General features: G+C 47.8%; 1 protein-coding gene across 1 annotated transcript in view; it reads left to right on the top strand.

The window, feature by feature from the left end:
* The window catches only part of LOC119173357 (uncharacterized), a 420,783-nt gene that overhangs the window by 99,883 nt on the left and 298,145 nt on the right, over nucleotides 1-22,755 (top strand). Inside the window, exons 4-5 of the mRNA XM_037424210.2 lie at nucleotides 10,691-10,738; nucleotides 17,082-17,213. Coding sequence (XP_037280107.2) covers nucleotides 10,691-10,738; nucleotides 17,082-17,213 — 180 coding nt within the window. The remainder of the gene's footprint in view (nucleotides 1-10,690; nucleotides 10,739-17,081; nucleotides 17,214-22,755) is intronic.

Below are 22,755 nucleotides of genomic sequence, written 5' to 3' on the forward strand. Positions count from 1 at the left end.
ACGTATTAACGTGATTGCTTTCCCGACATCAAGCCTGCTTAAAGCCAGTTTACCGACAAGTCCCAAGCACTGGCGTCGCTCAGAGGTAGAATACTGGGATGGCACCTAGCGTACCCAGTTAGAGCCTCACTGCGTCAATGGTACTATTTTTTTCTAATGTTGTGTGATGTGGTTACGAAAACCGGTGGCGGTGGCGGCGGTGGTGGACAACTACGGCACCACGCGTGACCCAAGTTTTAATCTCATAACAGCTTTCGCTGTAAGAAATGAATCTAGGTGCGTCGAAGCAGACTATTTGAAATCGACAAGTAGTGTAAAAGAATACATGAGCGACCCGTGGTGGTATCTTAGCGTCTAAGATATCACGCTACTATTGATTGGTGGTTGCAGGTTTGATTCCCACGCCATGGCGGCCGCATTTTTCGGGAGGTAAAATGCAAATAACCACCATGTGCTTATAGTTAGGTGCCTATTAGGAGATTTCAAGTGGTCGAAACCGAACCCGAGGTCACCACCTCGGCGTGCCTCGCAATAAAATCGTGGATATAGCTCGTAATATTCCATAAAAACCTACAGTGATGTACACGAGTTGATGGCTCAGTGCTTATCTCTGACTTATATTTGGTGCTTATCTCAAACTCAGCTAAGCTAGCGCAGTGCAGTGAAACAATTTAATCCCCTCAATTAAACTCTTGCAATTTTATCATGTCGGAAGAGTATTCGCGTCGGTGGCTTCGAACAGCATATCGATACAGATCTGCAGATTGAGTCACATCAGGACGCCGAGTCTGTAGCACTGAACTTATTTCAAACGCATTGGGTGCCTCTTTGTCTCTCTCTCTGTCTCTCTCTCTCTCTCTCTCTCTCTCTCTCTCTCACACACACACACACACACACACACACACACACACACACACACACACACACACACGCACGCACGCACACACACACACACACACACACGCGCACGCACGCACGCACGCGCACACACACACACACACACACGCGCGCGCACGCACGCACGCGCGCACACACGCGCGCACGCACGCACGCACGCACGCACGCGCATGCACGCACACGCACACGCACACGCACGCACGCACACGTTTGCGTAGCATGCCTGAAAAGAGCGTTAATAATTGCGATAGGCAACAAGATAATGCAAGTTCAATTGAGCGATGTCACAAAAATTCGGTCCCAAAGTAAAAAAAAGTAGAATATATGAGATGAAGGCAGTCATATGCGTGCGCGAGCTACAACCAGAAGGTACGTGAGCCCCGTTTTTGAGACCCTATTTCGCTCGTAGAGTTTCCTATGAGTACACTAAAGGGAACTCCGAAGCTAGTGCTTATGGGAGCTGCCACGCCTGATTCTTTAGCGAGCATGGAAATGATGGGTAGTACACAGATTTTGTCTAATCTTCGTACTTCTGGCCCTGTTTGGCTTCGCGTGGCACGGAGCCGCTTTGTCACTAGATGACAATCAGCAAAGGTTTAGCAGTAACGCTTCAGCACTTTAACCTTTTAGGCTGACCAATTAAAAAAGGATCACGTTAAAAACGGTTCATTTTTTATTCACAACAAAACCAAAATACAGCAATGAACAGAGACACAGGTGCGTTTGAAGCCCGCAAGCATGAAGACTAATAGGCAATTTTGTGTAGTACCCATAATTTCCATGGTCGCTGAGTGGTCGAAGCACCAGAATAAGCTGTAGTCAATTTTAAGAAACTCAATAACTTCACGGACAAGTCTCGGTGCTGCCATATTGGGCGGAGTCTGGCCGTTTTGTATTTTTAACGTGTTAAGAAATGGTAGTGTGGTTGACGTATACACGTGAATACGTTTGAGTTAGTGCATTCGACGTCAGGACCTTATTAAGTGACGTTGCCATACGCAAATATGAGCCAACATTTGTTTGACAGTCCAACTAAGCGGCGCCGATGTTTCGTGCGTGAAATCTTATATTAACTGGCGTGAACAATGAAAGAAAAAGGCCAGACTTGCGCTGAACCAAATGACCTAATGACCTAAACAGCCACAGCGAAAGATGTGGCTGTCTAGAGGCTGTTGTAAAACGTCAATGGACTACCAGTACAAGTACGCTTGTGTGGTACTCAATATGCCATAAATCTGAATTTTCCTCATGCTGGGAAATACTCACAACTCAATTATTTATCGTTCCATGGTGAAATGACGTACCCGCTACATAAATGCAAGGCATTATTTATACCGTATTATGTAACGGTGGGTCGATATTTTACTCTCGTACCATGCTATAGTTCAGTGAGAACTTTTTTTGGCATAGGAACGAAGTCTACAGTGCCAAATTGTGGGCATCCTACAGCCTGTGAATGTAGTTCCAAAATAGCGCTCATATTTTCACCGTGAATATATAGATGTTCCTCGTTTATTTTCAAAGTGGGGCTATTTGAGACAGAAGGCATCTCGCACCATTAAGGTAGTCGTATTTACTTTATTCGTTGTGATTTCGTGTTTATGAACGCGCGAGAAAATCCCGCCTTTTACGTGCATGCACCTTCAATGCTATAGCAGCATCTGTGTCTACATGAAACGCTGATGGTGCGCCACTGTCACTTTCCAAAGCGTTATGAGACGCGCGCCAAAACGGACTATTTCGCTTAGTGCTACATGTGCAGAAGCTCCGCCTCCGTAGCTTTCCCTTCGGGGCCAATAAAAGTTGTCACCGGGTATATACTACATACGTATACGAGAGACAAGGAGGAAGCTCTTCATTGGGGTCTTGAGGAAACGAATCGTAGTGATCTTTTGAACTTCTTTGGCAACTAATACAAGTGCAGTTGTGACGACCACGCTCGGGGACTCGCTCGCTGGATTCCGTGCCGACCGGTTGTGCGCTCGCGATCTCCGACGTCAGCGTAGCTCTGGCAGATTGGGCTGGCCCCACGTCATCTCCTGACGCCGACCTCTGACGACAGTGTAGCTCTGACCAACTGGACTTGTTCTACGCCATCTCCTGACGCCGACAAGAGCTCTCGCAAGTCGTGCCCCGTCCTCGGACTCCTGTGACCGTGTTCTCATCTTTCCTATCTCTTCTATCCCCTCAATATGTCGTCGCTGTCACGCTTTCACACTTACTTCATCTCTCTTTCTTTCTTTCTACACCTTTATTCCTATCCTTTTAATCCCTCCTCACCCCCATCCCTTGTGAGCTACTGTTGAGGTGTCACCCCTGAAGCAGACAGTTACGGGGCTCACTTTTCTTTTCTTTTCCTTCTTACAACATAACCACTTCCCCCCCGACCACGCTCTAAGCCGTCGTAATATTTGTGAAGTAGGCAAGCATCTAATTTGCCATTATTTTTCATTATGCGGAGAAGTGTGCTGCCTACTACACACCTGATCAAGCATTATGTCCGCTTTATTGAAACCACGGTTGACGATGACAAAGAAATATGGCCGAGCCTTTTTGTAAACGGTTGGACGCATTCAACGTCCCACTCGTTTGGTAGCTCTCATTTTGTAACGCCTGGTTACACAACCTACAGAAAGTGATGCCTGGTTGTTATGTTACTGTTCTATACCCGATATCTTTTAAGTAGTGCAAGACAATACCGATACTGTGGGATTGATGGTGTAAAGTCAGCAGAGCCGCCTGACCGATTTATAGAACGAAGATGCTCAAAGTGATGACAAAACACAAATGAAGAGGATGAATATTGTGCCCAGACTAATTTCCTTCTCATGCGAAAGTGGCTAGCTTGACCGCTGTTTGCGGTGAAGGTGTATGTTTTATGAAGGAATTTAACCAGAAAACGCGGAGAACCTTTGTGTTATTACAACGGTTGTCGGAAAGCATGACCACTGGAGTTACGCGATAGTTCATTCGAGGAGTTTGCTCGAGATTAGCGTAGAGGCCCATAAAACTAGACTGAAACTTCTCAGAGAGGCCGGGAACTCGTGCTGGGCTCCACTGCACCACGTCGTCTCCAAGGTTAAACCCAATGATGCGGTGAAATTTATGTCTGCATTTATTTATGAACGGATAGGTCTGACGACGAAATTAGCACACAATGGCTAAGGGCACCTGCATCATGGTGTTTCTTGCCTGATTTGTACGTGACGTTGAATTCGTACTTTTGAAGAACTGTCAAGCTACTGTGACGTCCACACAAATTCTTCAACGTCAAGAACCAGCACAAAGTATAGTGGTCAGCCACGACGGTAAAGTGGTGGCCATGGATATATGGTGTAAATTTCTGAATGGCTCAGACGACGGAGAGGCACTCTTTCCTGCTCGGTGAATGTGTAGTTTTTCTCGGCTGATGTCAGGGTCTGACTTGTGCATGCGAACACGAGTTCACCATAACAGCCATGTCGTCGCAAAACAACAGCGCCTATTGCATGACCACTGGCATCAGTATAGAGGAGAGTGGGTGCCACATTATCGAAATAACAAAGCCCTGGCGAACGTGAGGGCATGTTTTAAGGGGCCAAAAGTCATTAAGATTCGTCGTACCAGATATATAATGTTCCAGAAAGAACTAGCTGGATGGGTGGTGCGGCAATGACGGCGAAGTCGCGTATAAAGCGCCAGAAGTAAGAGCCGTTCCATTCACTAGCCGCACAGCCTCAATGCACGTGCCGGCACACCTGCCGCACCCAAGTGAAGGGTGAATGTCCCTCGCTTGCGTGCGGCGGGGGTCCCGGAGGAACCCCCGCTAAAAATTACACTAAAACCAAAGCGCCTTGTCAATTCTGTCGCAACAGCTTGCGAATAAGTTGTGTGGTCTGCAGCAACAATGTAACGCAATAGAATTAGAGAGCTCGTGTCGCAGAAATTCCGCCATCAGCTTCGCCACCGTTGGTTGTGAGGGAAAACTCGAGAAAGAAGCAAATGAAATAAAGAATACAATTTTCAGTTCCATTGAGCTTTGAACCCGGGCCATTCGCGGGGCAAGCAGGTGTTCTACCACAAAGCCGCAATCCTACTTGCACTTCCTTTGAAAAAAAAACCCTACAATGATGCCGTGTAGTGCAAGGAGTCTCCTTAACTCGTTTTGTTCGACAGGTGTCACGACGAAAACGAGCCCGTTCGACGATATGTAGGTGCATTCGGGAGGCCATCAAACTACGTTGAAAGAGGCCGGGATAGTGCATGCCATCGCCACTAAAAACACAGGAGCTTTCAAACGGCTCTAAAGATGGGAAAATATGTCCATCTAGCAGAAAACATATTGTTACGGTGTCGGTGGCTAATGTGCTGTTTTACCTGAGAGGCACGGCGAAGGTGTGGTATGAAAACAACGAAGAAGAACTTACAAGCTGGGACCAATGCAAAGAAAAGATGCGAGAGGTGTTTGGCAAAACCGGCAGTCGCAAGATCACCGCCAAAAAGAAATTGGCCTGCCGTGCTCAATCCCCCACGGAATCATACCTCGCGTACATTCAAGAGGTGCTGGCCCTCTGCCGAAAGGCTGAAAGCGACATGACAAAAGCTGACAAGGTATAGGGTGTCCTGAAAGGGATTGCCGATGACGTGTTCAATCTTCTGATGTGCAAGGGCTGTTCCACCGTGGACGCGATCATCAAAGATTGTCGTCAGTTTGAGCAAGTAAAAAGTCGCCGCATTCTGCAAACAATACCGCTGCAACATTGACTTGTGAAGACCAGCTTGCACCACAACGTCCGTCGCCACCGGGAGACCTGACACGCATTGTTCGTCACGAAATGAAAGCAGTGGCGCCCTCAACGTTCAATTCGCGCAGTACCGATACCACTCCTGTTACTGTTCCTCTTGTTCAAGCCATCGTGCGCCAGGAGCTTGAAAACATCGGAGTGCATTTCGTGTGCCATGTCACCGCCCTCAGAGTCAGCGAACACCCTTTCGCGATGTCCTCCTCCGACCGACGGTTTTCTCCACGTACTCGAAACCCAGCTCAGTGGCGAACTGCAGATGACCGCCCTATATGTTTCAACTGCCACCGAGTTGGAGATATATCTCGTTACTGCCGCAACCCATGGTCCTCGGCACCTCGTGCAACGACCAATATGACCCATTTCCGCGGTACCGCCCGCACATTTTCACCTGCCGAAGAGCCCCATGCCGTTGATCATTCTCGGAACACTTGGTACAGTGGCTCCCCTTCACCACGTGAGCACCAGTCTCGTTCGCCGCAAACACGTCGCCCATTGTCCCGTTCGCCGCAGCCACGGCGCTTTTCGTACCCCGTGACTTTTTGCCGCTTCGTCTCGGAAAACTGAGAAATGCAGCCCCCCGGGGTGCTGCTGCATTGACGACTTTGCAGCAAATCTTTTCTCCGTTCCCACCAGACGAAGTGTACTAGATGTTGAAGTAGACGGCGTACCTGTACAAGCACTTGTAGACACCGGTGCAAGCATTTCGGTCATGAGTTCAAGCGTACGCACACGTTTAAAGAAAGTTCTGACACCAGCGGCTGCACAAATGCTCCGTGTGGCCGAACCAGATTCAGATCCCGAAGCCAGATCCCGAAAAGAGTCGCCGTCCGTAGCTTTCCGGTGCCCTGTTCAACATCCGACGTCCGGAGCTTCATCGGCTTATGTTCCTACTTTCGTCGTTTTGTGAAAAACTTCGCCGACGTTGCCAGGCCACTCACAGTTTGCTGAAGAAGGATACCACATTCTCATGGGCCCTGAGCAGGCTCAAGTGTTCATCGCTCTCATCGGCTGCTTAACTACGCCCCCATACGTGCCCACTTTAATCCTTCTGCTGCCACAAAAGTTCGCACCGACGCCAGTGGCCACGGTATTGGCGCAGTTCTCGCTCAGCGGCACCACGGCAGACAGTGCGTGACTGTCGCCTGCTTTCTCCCCCTGAGAGGAATTATACCGTCACCAAGAGAGAGTGTTTAGCTTAAGTTTGGGCCGCCGCAAAGTTTCGGCCATATTTATACGGTCGCATGTTCTCCGTTGTTACGGACCCCCACGCCCTCGGCTGGCTGACTTCTCTGAAGGAACCGACTGGACGTCTGGGTCGCTGGGATCGGAGGCATCAGGTTTTTCCTTTAGCGTCAGCTACAAGTCTGTCCGTTTGCACAAGGACGCAGACTGTCTTTCTCGTCATCCGGTGGACCCTCCTGATCCTGTTGCGACTGACCTGGAGAGCCGCGTAATGTAGTTTACTGACATCAGTGATATGCACATTGAACAATGATGGGATGAGTCAGTGCGCACTATCATCGACCTCATCCAGTCTCGACAGCCATGACGCTGAATCCCGTATGTTCGAGCTGCATGACGGTATTCTCTACCGCCACAACGTCAGCACTGAAGGCCCTGAGGATCTGCTTGTCATTCCCAGTAATTTACGGCCTGCCATACTTGAACAACTTCACGACGCACCAACAGCGGGAAACCTTGGTGTTTCCCGCACATACGACCGCGCGCGACATCGGTTCTTCTGGCCAGGAGTATACCGCAGCGTGCGTCGATATGTCGCCACTTGCGACCTCTGCCAGCGCCGGAAAAGACCTTCTTTGCTGCCAGCTGAATATCTTCCCCCAATCGTAGTCCCTTCTGAACCATTTCATCGTGTGGGACTACACCTTCTTGGCCCTTTTCCGATGACGACACTGGGAAAAAAATGGATCGCCCTCGCCACAGATTATGCGACTCGTTACGCGATAACGAAGGCCATGCCAACCAGTTGCGCCACTGACGTCGCGGATTTTCTTCTTCATGACGTCATCTTACACCACGGTGCACCCCAAAAGCTGCTTACGGATCGCGGCCGCTCTTTCTTGTCCAAAGTTGTCGATCACCTCCTTCTAGCGTGTGCTACAGCGCATAAGCTATCTACCGCCTACCACCCACAAACTAATGGCCTAACTGAACGTCTCAACCAAACGCTCACAGAGTAATTCGATGTACGTCTCCGAAGACCATCGTGACTAGGACACTACGTTGGCCTATGAGACTTTTCGCATACAATTCCTCTCGACATGACACCACGGGATTCTCAAAACCACCTTACCTCTCAAGCCATCTGCTTCCGAGTACGCTCGCGAAGCCATTGATTGGGCTCACAAGGCTCGTCAAGTTGCCCAGTTTGGTCTCATCAGGTCACAGGATATGCAAAAAGCCCGCAACGACCACCAGCATCGTAATATAACGCTTGCCCCAGGTGACCGCGTGCTCCTCTGGTCACCGTCTCACCGTGTAAATCTCTCCGAAAAACTTTTAACCCGAATCGCAGGGCCCTACCTAGTCTCACGTCAAGTTAGCGACGTCCACTACGAGATAGTGCCATTGCACTCCAATACGTCACCAAGTTCGTCACTTGTTGACATTGTCCATGTTTCGAGCATAAAAGCCTACTTTTGTTGCGCTTCTCCAGACTAGCACCATGACGGCGCTTCAACGCCCGGGGGTCCTGTTACGGAAATGAAGAAAAAGAAGAGGAAGGACAGAATTAGCTGACAGGCACGTGGGTGTACCAATCAGCCATTGTGACTCTTGCCTGTGGCTCTTCTTCTGTAATAGCGTTTTGTACAGGAGTCACCGACCCCGTAACAATATTGTGTCTTCATGTGAAAACATATGAGCGCACAAAGTAGAAGGGAAAGCACTTGACAGAAAAGACGCTTCCTTCTACCTTGTGCGCTAATATATTTCCACATTATGTTGTACCAACTGGCCCAGCATTCCACTCCATTGAACTTTATAATATGCCTTTGCAGAAGCATTGATCAAGTAAATAGCAAAGGCTACATAATGTGCTGCCATCTGTGAGGCAATTTTAGACTCTTGATGACCCCCGAAATGGCAAACGCACGGTTTATATCTTGGAGGCCATGCGACTCTTGCTTTAGAACAAAAACCTGTATGTACCATTCACGCATGCATGTGCGTCTGTGCGCCATTAAACGCTCGCGCTTGCACGCGCGCGTGTTCGCGTGCGTGTGTTTGTGCAACAAAACATATTATATAAAATATCTTGGGTTCTACGTGGCAAAACCAAAATATAATTATAAGCCAGGCCCAAGTGGATACATGACTAGCATATTTGGAATCCTCTGGGGTTCTTTAACGTGCAGTGACGTCGCATAGTACATGGGCCTTAGTCATGCGGCCGGAGTAATCTTGTTTCTTGAGTTCGTTGTATTGATTGCGATATTGTGTGTCACTTATTCATAGACCACTAATCCAGCTAAAGTAATGCGATCTGTTCACGTGACCAAGACAACGCACTGATCTGAAACACGTGATACTACCGGCTCAGAGAGCTCACTAGATACAGCTGAAGGGAGCTTAGGAAGAAACACCTGTGTCGCCGATAGCTAGCGCCACAGGCAATGTGGCGGCTGGATAGGGAACTAGCGCTCTCACAGGCGAAGAGGAGCATTCGGTGGGCCTCACCAAAGGGTGAGATTGAGCGGCCGTGCTCTACGTGTCACCAGCGCTCTCCTTACGGATCGCTATAAACTCCTATCCACACCCTTTGCCGGCACTTTACTTACGTTTTGCCATACGCCTTCACACGTACTGCCGGTGCTCTCTATACGTTTCGCCATAGGCCTCTCTCCATACGTTTCGTTGGGTTTCTCCATACGTATCACCATATAACCTTACGTGCGGTTAGTGCTCTCCACACGTTTCACCATATTTACTTCTCCAAACATTTTGCCCGTGCTCTTCAAACGTTTCGCCATATTGCACCTCTCATATGGATCACCATATGTCCTCCGCACGCTTTGCTTGCGTGTCCATACGTTCCGAATTATGCCCTTCTCCATACGTATCGCATATACACCTCTCCGCACATTTTGCCGGTGCTCCCCATAGGTATCACCATAGGCCCCTCCGAACTTCTTGCTGGTACTCTCCATACTTATCGCCATATGCCCCTCTTTTTACGTTTCATCGGCACTCTGTCGCCACATCTGATGGGGAAACAATCGGACGGAACTCGCTCAAGAAGACGCGTATCACAACAGCATCGAAAATTGGGAGGTCGAACAGGCGCCTCGAAAAGTGCACATGTCTCACGACAAGTTTGCTAATACCCTGAAAAAGATTCTGCTCCTACCAGGGAAACCGTGGGCGCTTACCTGAAACATTCGCGTCATCGATGCTTCAGTGAACGAAGTAGTAAGAGCTTTACGAACAGGAATCGCTGGGTGCTCGTGCTACGCACATCCTCATTCGTATGTGTGTGTTTCTGTGCTCGTGGCGCTGCCATTGGCTCTCCTTTGCCAGCCAGTGCATGCGCGTAGACACTGTGAAGATGGTCCGTAAATGAGGTGGCGCGGATGAATAAATGGTGAGAGAGTTTCGCTCTTAGTGGCTGAGCAGCCCTACAGCCTCCAAGGTGCGGCAGCCAACCTTTGAAATGAATTATATGTAGATGCATGAAACATTTATCTGCAGAAAGTTTCATCTCAACCTGGAAATATTGGTGTTTGGAAGTTTTATGAAAGTGTGTTGTGTTTTAGATAATGCCTGATTTGCAAGCAACTTCTGTACCCACCGCTGCAATGTTTCTCAATGTGGCAGCAGTACGCGTGAACAAAAATAAGAAAAAAATGTAAATAAAAAAATCTGTGATAGGTTGCATTTGTCTAGTGCATGCGCACGAAATGCGAAGTTATCAGTAAATGAAAAAGTGAGCTATAGAGCTATGTTTGGAGCCCTCTGGTTTATTTTGGTGCTTGGGTTCTTTTCTTCAGAGTATGTCAACGCGGATTACTGTGACACCAAGTCCTGCAAAGAACTGGGTAAGTGGAAGATGATTTCTTGGTAGATATGTTTAAGGCGTCTCAAACGCTTTAGCTACGAGGCCGCTGTCATAAGACTTAGTTCCGCCGAGAGCGAGGACATGAGAAGAAGTGGTGTGAGTTCGAATAAAATTTCAGTTAACGTTGCCTATTGGAAAAATTCACCCCGCATTCGCATGTTACACTGCAAGTGTCGTCGAAAGACGATAGTCTTGCGTCTGGAGAGACGCTAGACTATCGCTGGAGAGAGTGAACAAAACGTTTATTTGATGTTCTGCGCAAGAAAATCGGCGAATGGTATTCGGGAGGCACTGCGTTAGGCCACGTTCACACTGGGCGTTCCAGCCGCCGAAAGTGCTCCGAATCCGGTTCGGTGGCGGCGAGATTCGCCGAAAGGGCCCTCGCCGCGCCGATCGCTCTCGGAGCGATTTCTGCGGCGTCTGCCGCCGAATTGGTCACCGTGGAGCAATAGGAGCGCTAGTCAAGGAATTTTGAAAAATGGCGGCCAAGCCATACTCCCTTGTTAAGCCGCAGTGCACCTAACTGAATGTTGAAACCGGCGGGAGTTTAACGTATACTCTGTGCCTACTTCGCGTCCGTATTTCGTGGAAGAGGTGACCGAGCTTGCTGTTGGCATGACCGAGCTTGTTGCGGTGTTGCAAAGCAAAATGAACCCGCCAACGCCGCTGGCGTCGGTGGTTTTTCTGCTCTTCGGGCATTATAAGACAGCCACTTGCCAGCAAAGTAAGCAGTGCTGTCTTTTCTTGCTTCCTGCGTACGAGAATCGTCGAAGTATACACCACCGGATAGCGTAGTAGCGTTTGCGAGCCGCGACAACAATCGGGTGACAGCGCATCCATCCCGCGTTCACCCCGTAGTAGATGGCATATTCGGCGGCGCGGGGCGCGTCCAGTGCGAACGACGCTGCGTTTCGGCGGCAGGGGAATTTCGGTCGCTGTAGAAAGCGGATGTTTCAGTGTGAACTAGGCATTGCAGTGCCTCGATAGTGCTGCGGAGGCGAACGAGCGCATCAAGTCACGTCACACGTGAGGCATAAGCGCCATCTGGCTGTTATCTTAAAAAACGAAGTGCGCGTGACGTGCGCGTTCGTCTCGTAGGTGATAAGTTGTGGAACGCAAAGCGAAGGGTAGGTTCCACCACCGTGTCATCTTAGCAAAGCGTTGGAAACACTTGCAAAGGCAAGCGTTCCATGGTCAGCACAGCGTGATAAACGCTACGGTCCTTAGAATTACTTATGTATGCCTTGTCTAGTAAAACATATACATACAAAATATTGACGCGTTGTTATGGTGCCTAAGATACGCGCAATATTTGCTTTTTAATTGACAATCGCACAAGTACGAACGCTGAACCTTGAGCAATGTTGGTGGGCGCTGCGGATGGGGTTGGCTGTTTGGGTTATCGGCCGCTCACTCCGGTGCCTTTTAGGGTGCCGTTAAGGGTGGGCAAAAGAGAAATGTACAGACAGACAGACAAAATTTTTTGCGTCAGAGGTCTTCAAGAAAGACTATCGTCTTCTAAAAAACCCTTTCTCATATCTCATATATGGTTCGTTTAAAAGGAATTCGGTGACAGACTTCGAGAATACCCATTTACGCAGGGGCTAAAATCTGGATGCCGATAATGCAGTTTGGAGTTTGAGTTGCGCGGCAAAGTTTCAACACAGGGGGACCAAATCGGGTTGCTCACAAATTATTCTTAAAACTAGTTTAGCTTGCATAGCTTATCCCCACTAAAATTTTCAATCACGATGCACTAGAAAATAAAGCGACAATTATTTGAGTTCGTCGTAGCAGTCACAAAATAATAAAAATATCGAACGAACACTGTCAGATGCCAGCCGCGGTCTGCAAGAGGGAGGTCGGCGGGCCGTGTGTTTGAGAGGCCGGCCATCTTTACATCGTTATTCTCCCTCATGCCGCCTTCAATCTTCAAATGACGTCCAACCAATCTCAATCAGACTAGACGTCTAGACAAGACAAAAAAACTCCCGAGTCGGTGTACGCTCAAGAACAGCATGATTTGACATAGACGGAGGAAACCTCGACAACAACACGGCGCTCACATTCAACTAAAGTTAATTTCAGGTGCGGGGTATCACTGATCAACGAGTTACCAGTGCTGTGAGCGCAGTATTTTTAATAAACATTGACTGCATAGTTGCGTAATTCATTACAAATGTCGGTCAGAGACATTTCACCCGTCGTGTTTTCGTGCATAGCGTCACATTTTAAGTCCAACGTGAGAATTCCTAGGGTTTTAGAATTACGTATTTATGTACTTTCTATTAAAGGAACACATCTTATATTACTTATGTATTGATGTTGCGCCTCAGATAAGCGTGATATTTGCATTTTAAGTGACGATCTTCACTAGTATGAAAACGGCCACCAGTTGAAGATGGCTGGAAACAAAGCAAGTACTTAAAACCAGGTGGCTGAATCGTCTGACAGACAGAGGTACAGACAAAGCATAATTTTTCTGTTCAAGACTATCGCCTTGCAGTTGTATTCTGATAGCAGTTACCTGTACACCAATGACACATATCACCGTCGACGTGAAGTTTCGTATACCGAAAAAATAATAATGCCTCCACTCGCATCGCACGTTGTACCAGCGAGTACTGGCGATGATCGTGGGTCAAGTGAGGAGCAATTCACTAGTCGTCTTGTTGACGCAAAATGCACGTGAAAGGGTCCAGGAACAGTGGTTGGTGGGGCTGTGTGGAAAGAAACTACGTAACTTGCATTTACATGAGTATTTCGCACAGAACAATATAAAAGAGACAGAAAAAACAATTGCACACAAAGAACATTTTCTCGCTCAAAGTGTGTCGTTGTCCTCTCTCTTTTCTCTCGTACTATGCGCAACACTACTAATCCTTATTCAAAACAGAAAAGATGAATAGAAAAAAAGGGCTGCATAACCACGGGGTGAATGATGGAGAGTGGGACGAAGCATCCGTCCTTCCAATTGTTCTTTCTTGCGTCCGTACATTCGTCCGTCTGTGTGACCATCCGTGCGTCCATCCGCCCGGCTATGCGTGCGTCTGTTCGTGCATCCGCACGTTAATCCGCGCGTTTGTCCCTGCGTTTGTCCATGCATCCGCCCCTGCGTCCGTTCATGCATCCATCCGCCCGTGCATCTATCCGTGCGTCTGTCCATGCATCTGTCTGTGTGTCCGTTCGTCCATCTAGTCAACACTCTAAGTACCACCATCTTGCATCTTTTCATTATATATTCCGCATATAGAAGCATCGCCATCCAGCGAACATTCCAAGGGCTAAACGAGAGGTGGCACACGCAAACTTTCTTATGGCTTGCGCGTCTACTTCCCAGCTTTAACCACCTCGAGTTCATGGTATATACTAGTTCACTGTATTCATGGCACTGCGGCCCAACGCTGGCTAAACCTTTCTAAAACCAAGAGGGTTACGCCCAGCGAGTATAACGTAGCAACCCTTTCTTGTGAGATAGTGCTCAATGTAAATATCAAAGGCTGCTAATAAGGAATGAGAGGCAGAATTCCGCTTTTGCTTCGTGTCTACTTCCCACCTTTAACCACTTCGAGTTCTTGGTACATACTAGTTAACTGTATTCATGGCACTGCGGCCCAACGCGTCCTAAACTTTTCTAAAACCAAGGAGGCTACACCTAGCGAGTGTAACACAGCAACCCTTGCTTGTCAGATAGAGCTCAATGTACATGCCAAAGGCTGCTAATGAGGAACGAGAAACAGGAGATTTCGGCTTTTAGGTAACACGCACGCTGCGAAGTTTTAACTGTTCAACAACGTACAGGAGAAATCTCCCACCGGCACCACCTTGCAGGTCAAAACGTAAGACTGGTCACGCACTACGGCGAGGGACGAACGAGTGCCGCTTTAAGAAGTTTCGCCCCTAAAGCCCTCTTTGCGAAGTTTTTTAGGGCGAAGCTTTTTATAGCGGCACCCGTGCATCCCTCGTAGACGTTGTGGTATGTAACAAGTATAACATTTTGACAACTAAGGTGGTGCCGGTGAGAGACTTGTTCTGTGCGTTGTTGAACAACAAAAATAGTGCTCAATGTACATGCCAATGACTGCTAATGGGGAATGAGAGACAGGAGCATTCGGCTTTTAGATAAGGCGCACGCTGCGATCCCCATTAGCAACCATTGGCATGTAGATTGAGCACTATCTGACAAGAAAAGGTTGCTACATTATACTCGCTGGGTGTAACCTCCTTAGTTTTAGAAAGGTTTAGCGAGCGTTGAGGCGCAGTGCCATGAATACAATGAACTAGTATATACCATGAATGAACTCGAGGTGGTTAAAGGTGGGAAGTAGATACGAAGTGCAAGCCGTAAGAAAGTAAAAGCCGGATTCTCCTGTCTCTCATTCCCAATTAGCATTGGCATTTACATCGGGCACTATCTGACAAGAAAGCGTTGCTAGGTTATACTCGCTGGGCGTTAGCTCCTTGGTTTTGGAAAGGTTTAGCGAGCGTTGGGCCGCAGTGCCATGAATACAGTGAACTACTATATGCCATGAACTCGAGGTGGTTAAAGGTGGGAAGTAGACCCGAAGCGCAAGCCTTAAGAAAGCGTGCGTGTGCCACCTCTCGTTTAGCCCTTCGAATGTTCGCTGGATGGCGGTGCTTCTGTATGCGGAAGGTATGTTGAAAAGATGCAGATGGTGGTACTTGGAATGTTGAATACATGGACGATTGGACCCACAGACTTGTGCATGAATGGAGGCACAAACAGACGCACGCACGGACGGGCGGATGGACGCCTGGACGGTCACACAGACGTATTTATGGACGGACGGAAGCAAGAACGAAAGGAAGGACGAATGCTTCGCCCCACTCTCCATCATTCAATCCGTGGATATGCTGCCGATTTTTTTTTACCTACCAGTCATGGTTGCTTCCGGTCCTACACATCGTATCTTGAGAGAGATCAGCAGACGGCTCATAATTTTTTGTGCGCTGTTCTCAACGCTGGGTTTGCGGCAGAGTGACTGCACGAAGGCCGCTCTGCTGGCTGCGTCGGCCGCATGTCATAACGCGAGTGTTTTGGTGAGTTGGGTCAGGTCCAAAGCTTTAGAAGTTAGCTGCTTCTCTTACATCGTGTAACGTAGCAATCTGTTGGTGTTGCATTCATTACATCACCCTTTGGATGAAACATCAGTTTCTTTAGGTTTATTATTCTTAACTGAGATATCCCATTTACACGCTGACAGGTTAGCGTCACGTCACTTGTTTATAAATTGTTTCTTCCACTTTATTGAACTGCACCTGAAGTTTATCGTGGCGCTCGGTTTCTCCATTTCCCAAAGTCTGCTAGATGCCGCGCTGCTCCAGTGAGGAGAATTGATATCGCTGTGCTAAACAATATTGATTTGGCTACGATTAATTTCACTTAGCTTGCTTGAAATCAGGTCACTGACCAATCTCAAAACAAAACCAAATGGCTGCAGGATACGTACAGATCTCTTGTTCACAATTGATTGACGGCTGAGAAACATCTTAGGTGGCTTGAGCACATTACGTGAAGTCCGAGAGTATATATAAACACATGGTTTAATGAGTCAGATGAGTTATTCAATCTGTTACTTGTCCGAATTATTAGTGGTTTGATATTGAATCTCACTGTCAAATTTCCTTGCCAGTAGTCATCATGCACGTGGTGTCCAGCTTATCCCGTGGCTTGTATGCAGGCATGCTCTGCGAGTGAATCGGTCACTGGGGGGTCCTTGGGGACGTCATTACTGTGGTACACGAAACAACTGCACGAATTTTCTGTTTTATCACCGATGTACACCTATTCGTAGTCGGCACTTGAATTCTTGGTAGACTGACTTCACCAGTAAAAGGTTGCCGAGAGCGAGGATCCTTCACATTTGGCAAGTCGCCCTTAAGCTTGCTGACAGTCATGACAAACATCTCATGATGTTTATCTTAATACTGGTCAATTAGGCTCGTAATGCTATATGAATTTTGGTATCGATACCATTATCGAAAGGGCCAGGAAAGGTGGAAGTCGTAGGTGGCGATATATATATATATATATATATATATATATATATATATATATATATATATATATATATATATATATATATATATATATATATATATATATATATATATATATATATATATATATATATATATTTATATATATATACTCTAAGTCGCCGAAGTTCGCATTTAAAAGTAATTGTGCTACGCTGCTTGCGTTCTTCAGAAGCAAGAGTGGGTGAACTGTGACGAAGCACTTTACTTAGAGTGATGCATTAACTTTCACTACTGACCGATCAATTTGCATTTTCTTTCAGCCGATGTGATCCTAAAGATGGGTGACACGAATGATGCCTGCAAAGGTTTCAGCACTCACGTGTGCAAGGCCAAGACGGACTATACCGTTCAAACGCTGCAGAAGATCACTAAAGATATCAAGTCTATCAAAAGTACGTGTAGTTACAACAGGTCTTCACCTTAAACTATTTCCTTAAAGAAGCAATGACAGAAAATGTCACAGGCGAGACAATGAGCCATATAGCCTTATGTGAAGATGCAGACATCTACGAAATGTAAATGGGAACTATAGCCTGGATTATATTTAAAGCGTCCACGATGTCCTAACCATGCTGTATCAACAGTGATGAAAAGAGCCTCGCGACGTCGACATCAACGCGGTCTTAACGAAAACGAACCTACGTCACGAATTTGTGTTGGCTGGTAGAGGAGACCCTGGCTGGTTAGTGTAGCACCCACGTCATGGTTTCACGTTGTCACATGGCCAGCTGTGCTTGCCTAACCTCCTGAACTGCCCTTGTCTGGCTCGGTGTCTCAGAAAGCGAAACTGCGAGTGGGCGCTCTAAAAGAGCGTCTCTAAATAAATAAACGTCGCGCACTCATGCAGACAAAATATCCGGTCGTAATAAGTAGGTCATAAGCTATGGTAAAAAAAAACAAGGTGCAAAACGTTTTTCGGTGCTCATTCATAGCATACTAATGGGTAGTTAGAAGATGTGGCAGCGCACACTGAGTGAGTAATAATGGTTGCTTCTCTTATAGAGTATGGTCTTTGCGTTTATGTGCGTGGCCACATCAGCAAAGCTGTTCTATACACTGCCAGACGTAGCGTACACAGGATCTTTTCTTGACCCATCCTGTAAGCTTACCGTTCTGTAGCACTGGTGGCAATAACAAAGCCCGTACAATGCTTCGTTATGTTTCGCACATTGCGAGTGAACAATTTGTGTTTGTGCTATGGCTACCAGAAAATGCCGATATACGAAGTCGTTATTATGCGCTGTTTTAAAAACGAAAAAAGTATAGACAGACCAAAGTATAAGAGCTAAATCGCAATTTCGTCTTTCACGTAAAACACGTGAAAGACGAAAAGGGCAGATTAGTTTGTGAAGCAGCCACCATGGCTTCTGTGAGTGAACAAAATTGCGTGATCATCCGTCTTTTCATATATGTTGTGCAGAAGTGGATCTCGCGATGCTGTGCCAATGCCACCTAGATAATTTCAGGCCTGCGCATTGTTTCCGTCGCGGGCTTTGACGTCATCAGTTTAGACCGCCGTGTTTCGCTGCACACACGAGCCTCCACTTGCCCTTATCGCTCGACAGACATCGATTGTCACGTGTGACGAACTTTTTTGTGGTGTGCTTGTGTGCTTGTTAAAGACTCGAGAAGGCCTTGTTTTTCTGTGTCCTTGAAATGCAGCGTTGATATGTGATGCACTAGAGCAATGGATGTTCGCAATGTGTACAGCTTCAAATACGGTTGGATGGGCGAAGCTGCGTGTTAAATTGTCGCGGCAAATCGACGGACGTTGCGAATGTTCTCGTTTCCTAAGGACAACAGAAGAACAAAATGGGAGTGTGTCGTTCGTCGAGCTAACGTCGACATTTGTTTTCTTCGTGACCCGAAGGTACGTGGGCCCGTACTACATACTTTGAAGTCGTTGCAATGGCCCCATCTCTACCATGTTGCGTTCTTGCTGTAAAACTAAGGTGTCATTCGTGCGTCTAACTTACTAGCGTAAGCCCTGGAAATAAAATAATAAACGCGCGTGGCAGTGCATTTGCAGAACAGGTGTGTTGCCATCAGCGTCAGCAAACATTTTGCTATTGGCGATCGACACCGCAGGCTTTTTGCATTACCTCCGTTTATTTGCTTGATAAAAAAACGAAGGGATGCTGTTGCATTGATCAGTGCAACGGTTTTGTGCACAGTACTTTCTTGAATGTGTTCTAACTGCTTTATTATGGTATTATAAGTTTGCGACAATCCCACCAGCACATTCGCTTAATATTTTTGTGGAGGTATTTACTACTTTAGAGTAGAAAAGCAGTGCAGCAGTCAAGACGAAGGCTGTTACATTTTTAGAACATCAACATGTCGTTCTTATCATTGCACAACCCCACATAGAAATCACCCCGCAACATGACCTCCGGCGGCAAAAGCGTGAACTCAGCGTATGTTAGCAGGTGTGAAATGAGAGGTCATGTGAGCGACGTAGACGATGTCGGAAGATGTAGAGAGCATTGAAGCGCTTAGAGGGGCTATGTCTTAGGTAACATCAATTACCTGCCGTGACACACGGTAGGCCAAGAGTATTTCGGTAGAAGGTTTTCGGCCAGGCCAACATGCCGCGACGGTGTCCACAGAATAGCGAGGTTACCCGGATTAAAGCGGACGTTCCGGTGGCGGCTGTCATAGCTGTTTCTTGCGGAGCTGGGATTCCGAAAAGCGTCGATGGGCAATCTGATGGGCCTTCTTGGCTGTGCTAATAGCGCGGCGAGTATATGCTGTGGACAGGTGCGCAGGGTTGGGTACGAGCATGTCGAATGGAAATTTTGGGTCTCTTCAATACAAAAGATAAAAAGGAGAATATCCAGCAGTGTCGTAGCACGAGCTATTGTAAGCAAAAGTGACAAAGGGTAGCAAAATGTGGCAGTCACGATGATCAGTCGACACGTACATTGCAAGCATGTCGGTGAGCGTACGATTCAGACGTTCTTTGAGGCCATTCGTTTGAGGATGATAGGCCGTCGTAAGCTTGCGCTAGGCTGCACAAGAATGAAGTAGGTTGTCAATTACCTTAGATAAATAGTAGCGACCGCAGTCGGTGAGCAGTTGACGAAGACTGCCGTGATGTAAGATGACGTCTTGAATCAAAACGTCAGTGACGTCTTTAGCGCAGTTGCTTTGAAGAGGTCTCGTAATGGCAAAACGGGTCATATAATTGACAGCGACCCACCTGTTACCGTCGGGAAAAAGAGAAAAAAGGCCCAGCAGATCGAGGCTGGTACGAAAGAAAGGCTCGGTAGGTATGTCGATTGGTTTAAGGAGCCCGGCTGGGTGTACAGCTGACCTTTTGCGGCGTTGGCACGACTCGCAAGAAGCAAGATAACGTTGTATGAAACGGTAGAGGCCGCGCCAGCAAAAGCGTCGGTGGACATGGCCGTACGTTTTGGCAACATCAAGGTGGCTAGCCGTTGATAAATCATTCAGTTGCTGAAGCGCGGTCGAGCGCTGATGAGAGGGTACTACGAGTGGTAGTTCCTGTCTCACGGGGTGCATTTTGTCATTTTGCAGCGGTATAAGAGGCCGTCTATGACGACAAACATTCGAAGAGAACTCTCTGTAGAGCCAGTATTCAGGCGGTCAATTATTTCTCGTAGGGATGCGTCACGCCGTTGCTCATATCCCATGTTGCCGAAAGCGGAGAGCGAGGAAACGCAGATGGACGCACCGTCCGTTACAACATCTGGAGCGTCGACGGGGTACCGAGAGAGGCAGTCGGCGTCTTGGTGTGAACGGCTGGACTTGTAAACCACTGAGCTTCAGCGATTTACCAAGTCCCTGATCACTCGACGGCGGCCTGCGGACGCCTCGGCTCATAGGCGGCTACGTCACATACACGTGATCTAAAAGTCCCAAGCCAGCCCGAGCGGCCTCGGGCCATCTGCGCGCTTGATGCTGGCTGCATCCGCTGTGGCATCTGCTATGCCAGGCTATGCCGTATGCTCCCTCCATAGCTTTGACACAGGCTTCAACGCCGACATAATTCCAACCTAAGCAGCATTTAGGTAGTGAACTATGCCTATTTCTGTCGTGATGCAACCTAATGTAAGTGAACTACACGTGCGCATGCGCATCGTAGACCAGTGCGGTTGTTTTACCGCTGTTTTGCCTAGCGAGTAAAACGTGTGTTTGCCGATCATCCTCGTTGTGGCTCAGAACACCGATGACAAGAACTGGGTGTGCAAACAATGCGAAATCCAGAAACACGCGAGAAGCGGACAGAAAAGCAAAGAGAGAGCAAGAGCATGTCAAAAAATGTCCGTGTCTAACCTAAGATGGGCGCACGGGCATGCGCCCCACGCTGTCGGCTACCAGCTGCCCGAAAGAAATCGTTCTGATGGTCCCGGGCCGCCCACAGGCTGCCGGCATGTGACAATTGAACATGCGTCTGAATGATCTTGGGCCAGTGGGTGGAGCTTCCAGTTGGTCCCCGAGAAAAACGAATGCGGCGCCGGCGTCCGGGGCCGTACGGAGCCGTCCGGGACGTGTAAATCGATGAAGTTCACTCTCTACGTGAATTCCTTGAGGCGCAGAGGCCAACGAGCAAGGGCTGGCAACACGTTGTCCACGCAGTGATTAATCTGATCATTTTACGTTAGCATGACCAGAAAGCAAACGCGCGTTAGAAGTAACCACATCCGCAGCTCAGCAGGAGTCCGTGACGGCCGAACAACGCAGCCAAAGTGGTTATGAAAAGTTGCAGTGGCACCACTTGGCAGCATCTGCGTGAAAGGTGATACTGGAGCCCGGTCGTCGTACCAATAGTGTATATTCTAGTTCACTATAATCGCACCCTAGCCCGCCATTGAAAGTACAAGCACCGCCTAGGTCGTGAGACGGTCCACATCAGTCGCCTCAAGCCCTGCTACGACCCTTTTGTTCTCTCGTCACCTTAAATCACCAGGATGGCTCCTTTTCATCGCGGGGATATTGTTGTGGGGAATTCGCAAGGCAATGACCAGTGGGACCATGTCTGAGTGTGAAGCGCGAGCGTGGGCACGAGCTGTAGACGCTGGACTGCTCGAGCATTTGTGTCCGTACCGGCTGTCTGTGTACTACCTGGCGTCGCTATTATACTCGCTTGCGCAAGCAGCATCTAAACGGCATTCGGCCTTAATTTCTTCAAACCATCCCGCCTCTTTTGCTCGAAGCTTGTGTCCTCGAGATGGGCCTTGAACAAAGCAATAAAGCGAAAAGTCATGCAGGACACGAAATACACAAACGTGGTCTATATACAGCACTAAATAAAACTGGTCACTGCATAAAGTCATACACAACAGAAAAAACTGCGACTCTGCAGCACACTCTCCCACGCGGCATATCCGAATGATAAACAAACCGGAATCTTTTGTGCGTAAATACAGAAGTGTTTAGCAGACACAAGGACAGATCGACACACAAGCAGACATACCACTAATGAACGCAAAGAGCGAGTTAGTCGCATTCTATATTTTTAAAAACAAAAAGTTTTCTAGCAAAGTTGGGTGAGTGTAGCTGTTATTCTCTCAAATGTGCCTTTTATGCAAAAAACAGATACTCCATGGCAAGACGCACAAAGTTTAGCCTGCTGCATTGTAGTTGTACACGAGTATACAAGAAACACGTTCGTCGGCTTCTACATCTGCACTGCTCACACATCTGTGACCAAAGAAACACGCGAACGCGAGCGTCTGTCGGTGGTTTACGGGCATGGCGTTTTCACATGACAAAGCAAATCATGTCATAAAAAAATGCGGTGATAAACTCAGTCGACTCGCGAGTCGCAATACAATCGGTACTCACCTCACAAATATCACCAGACACTACCCTGGAGGTAAACAATGGCTGCTACTGGGAATGAGAGACAGCAGAAGTCGGCTTTTAACACTTCTACTAACGTTTCCTACTGGAACATGCCAATGGCTG

This window comes from Rhipicephalus microplus, chromosome 5, assembly GCF_043290135.1.
Source record: "Rhipicephalus microplus isolate Deutch F79 chromosome 5, USDA_Rmic, whole genome shotgun sequence".
NCBI lineage: Eukaryota > Metazoa > Arthropoda > Arachnida > Ixodida > Ixodidae > Rhipicephalus > Rhipicephalus microplus.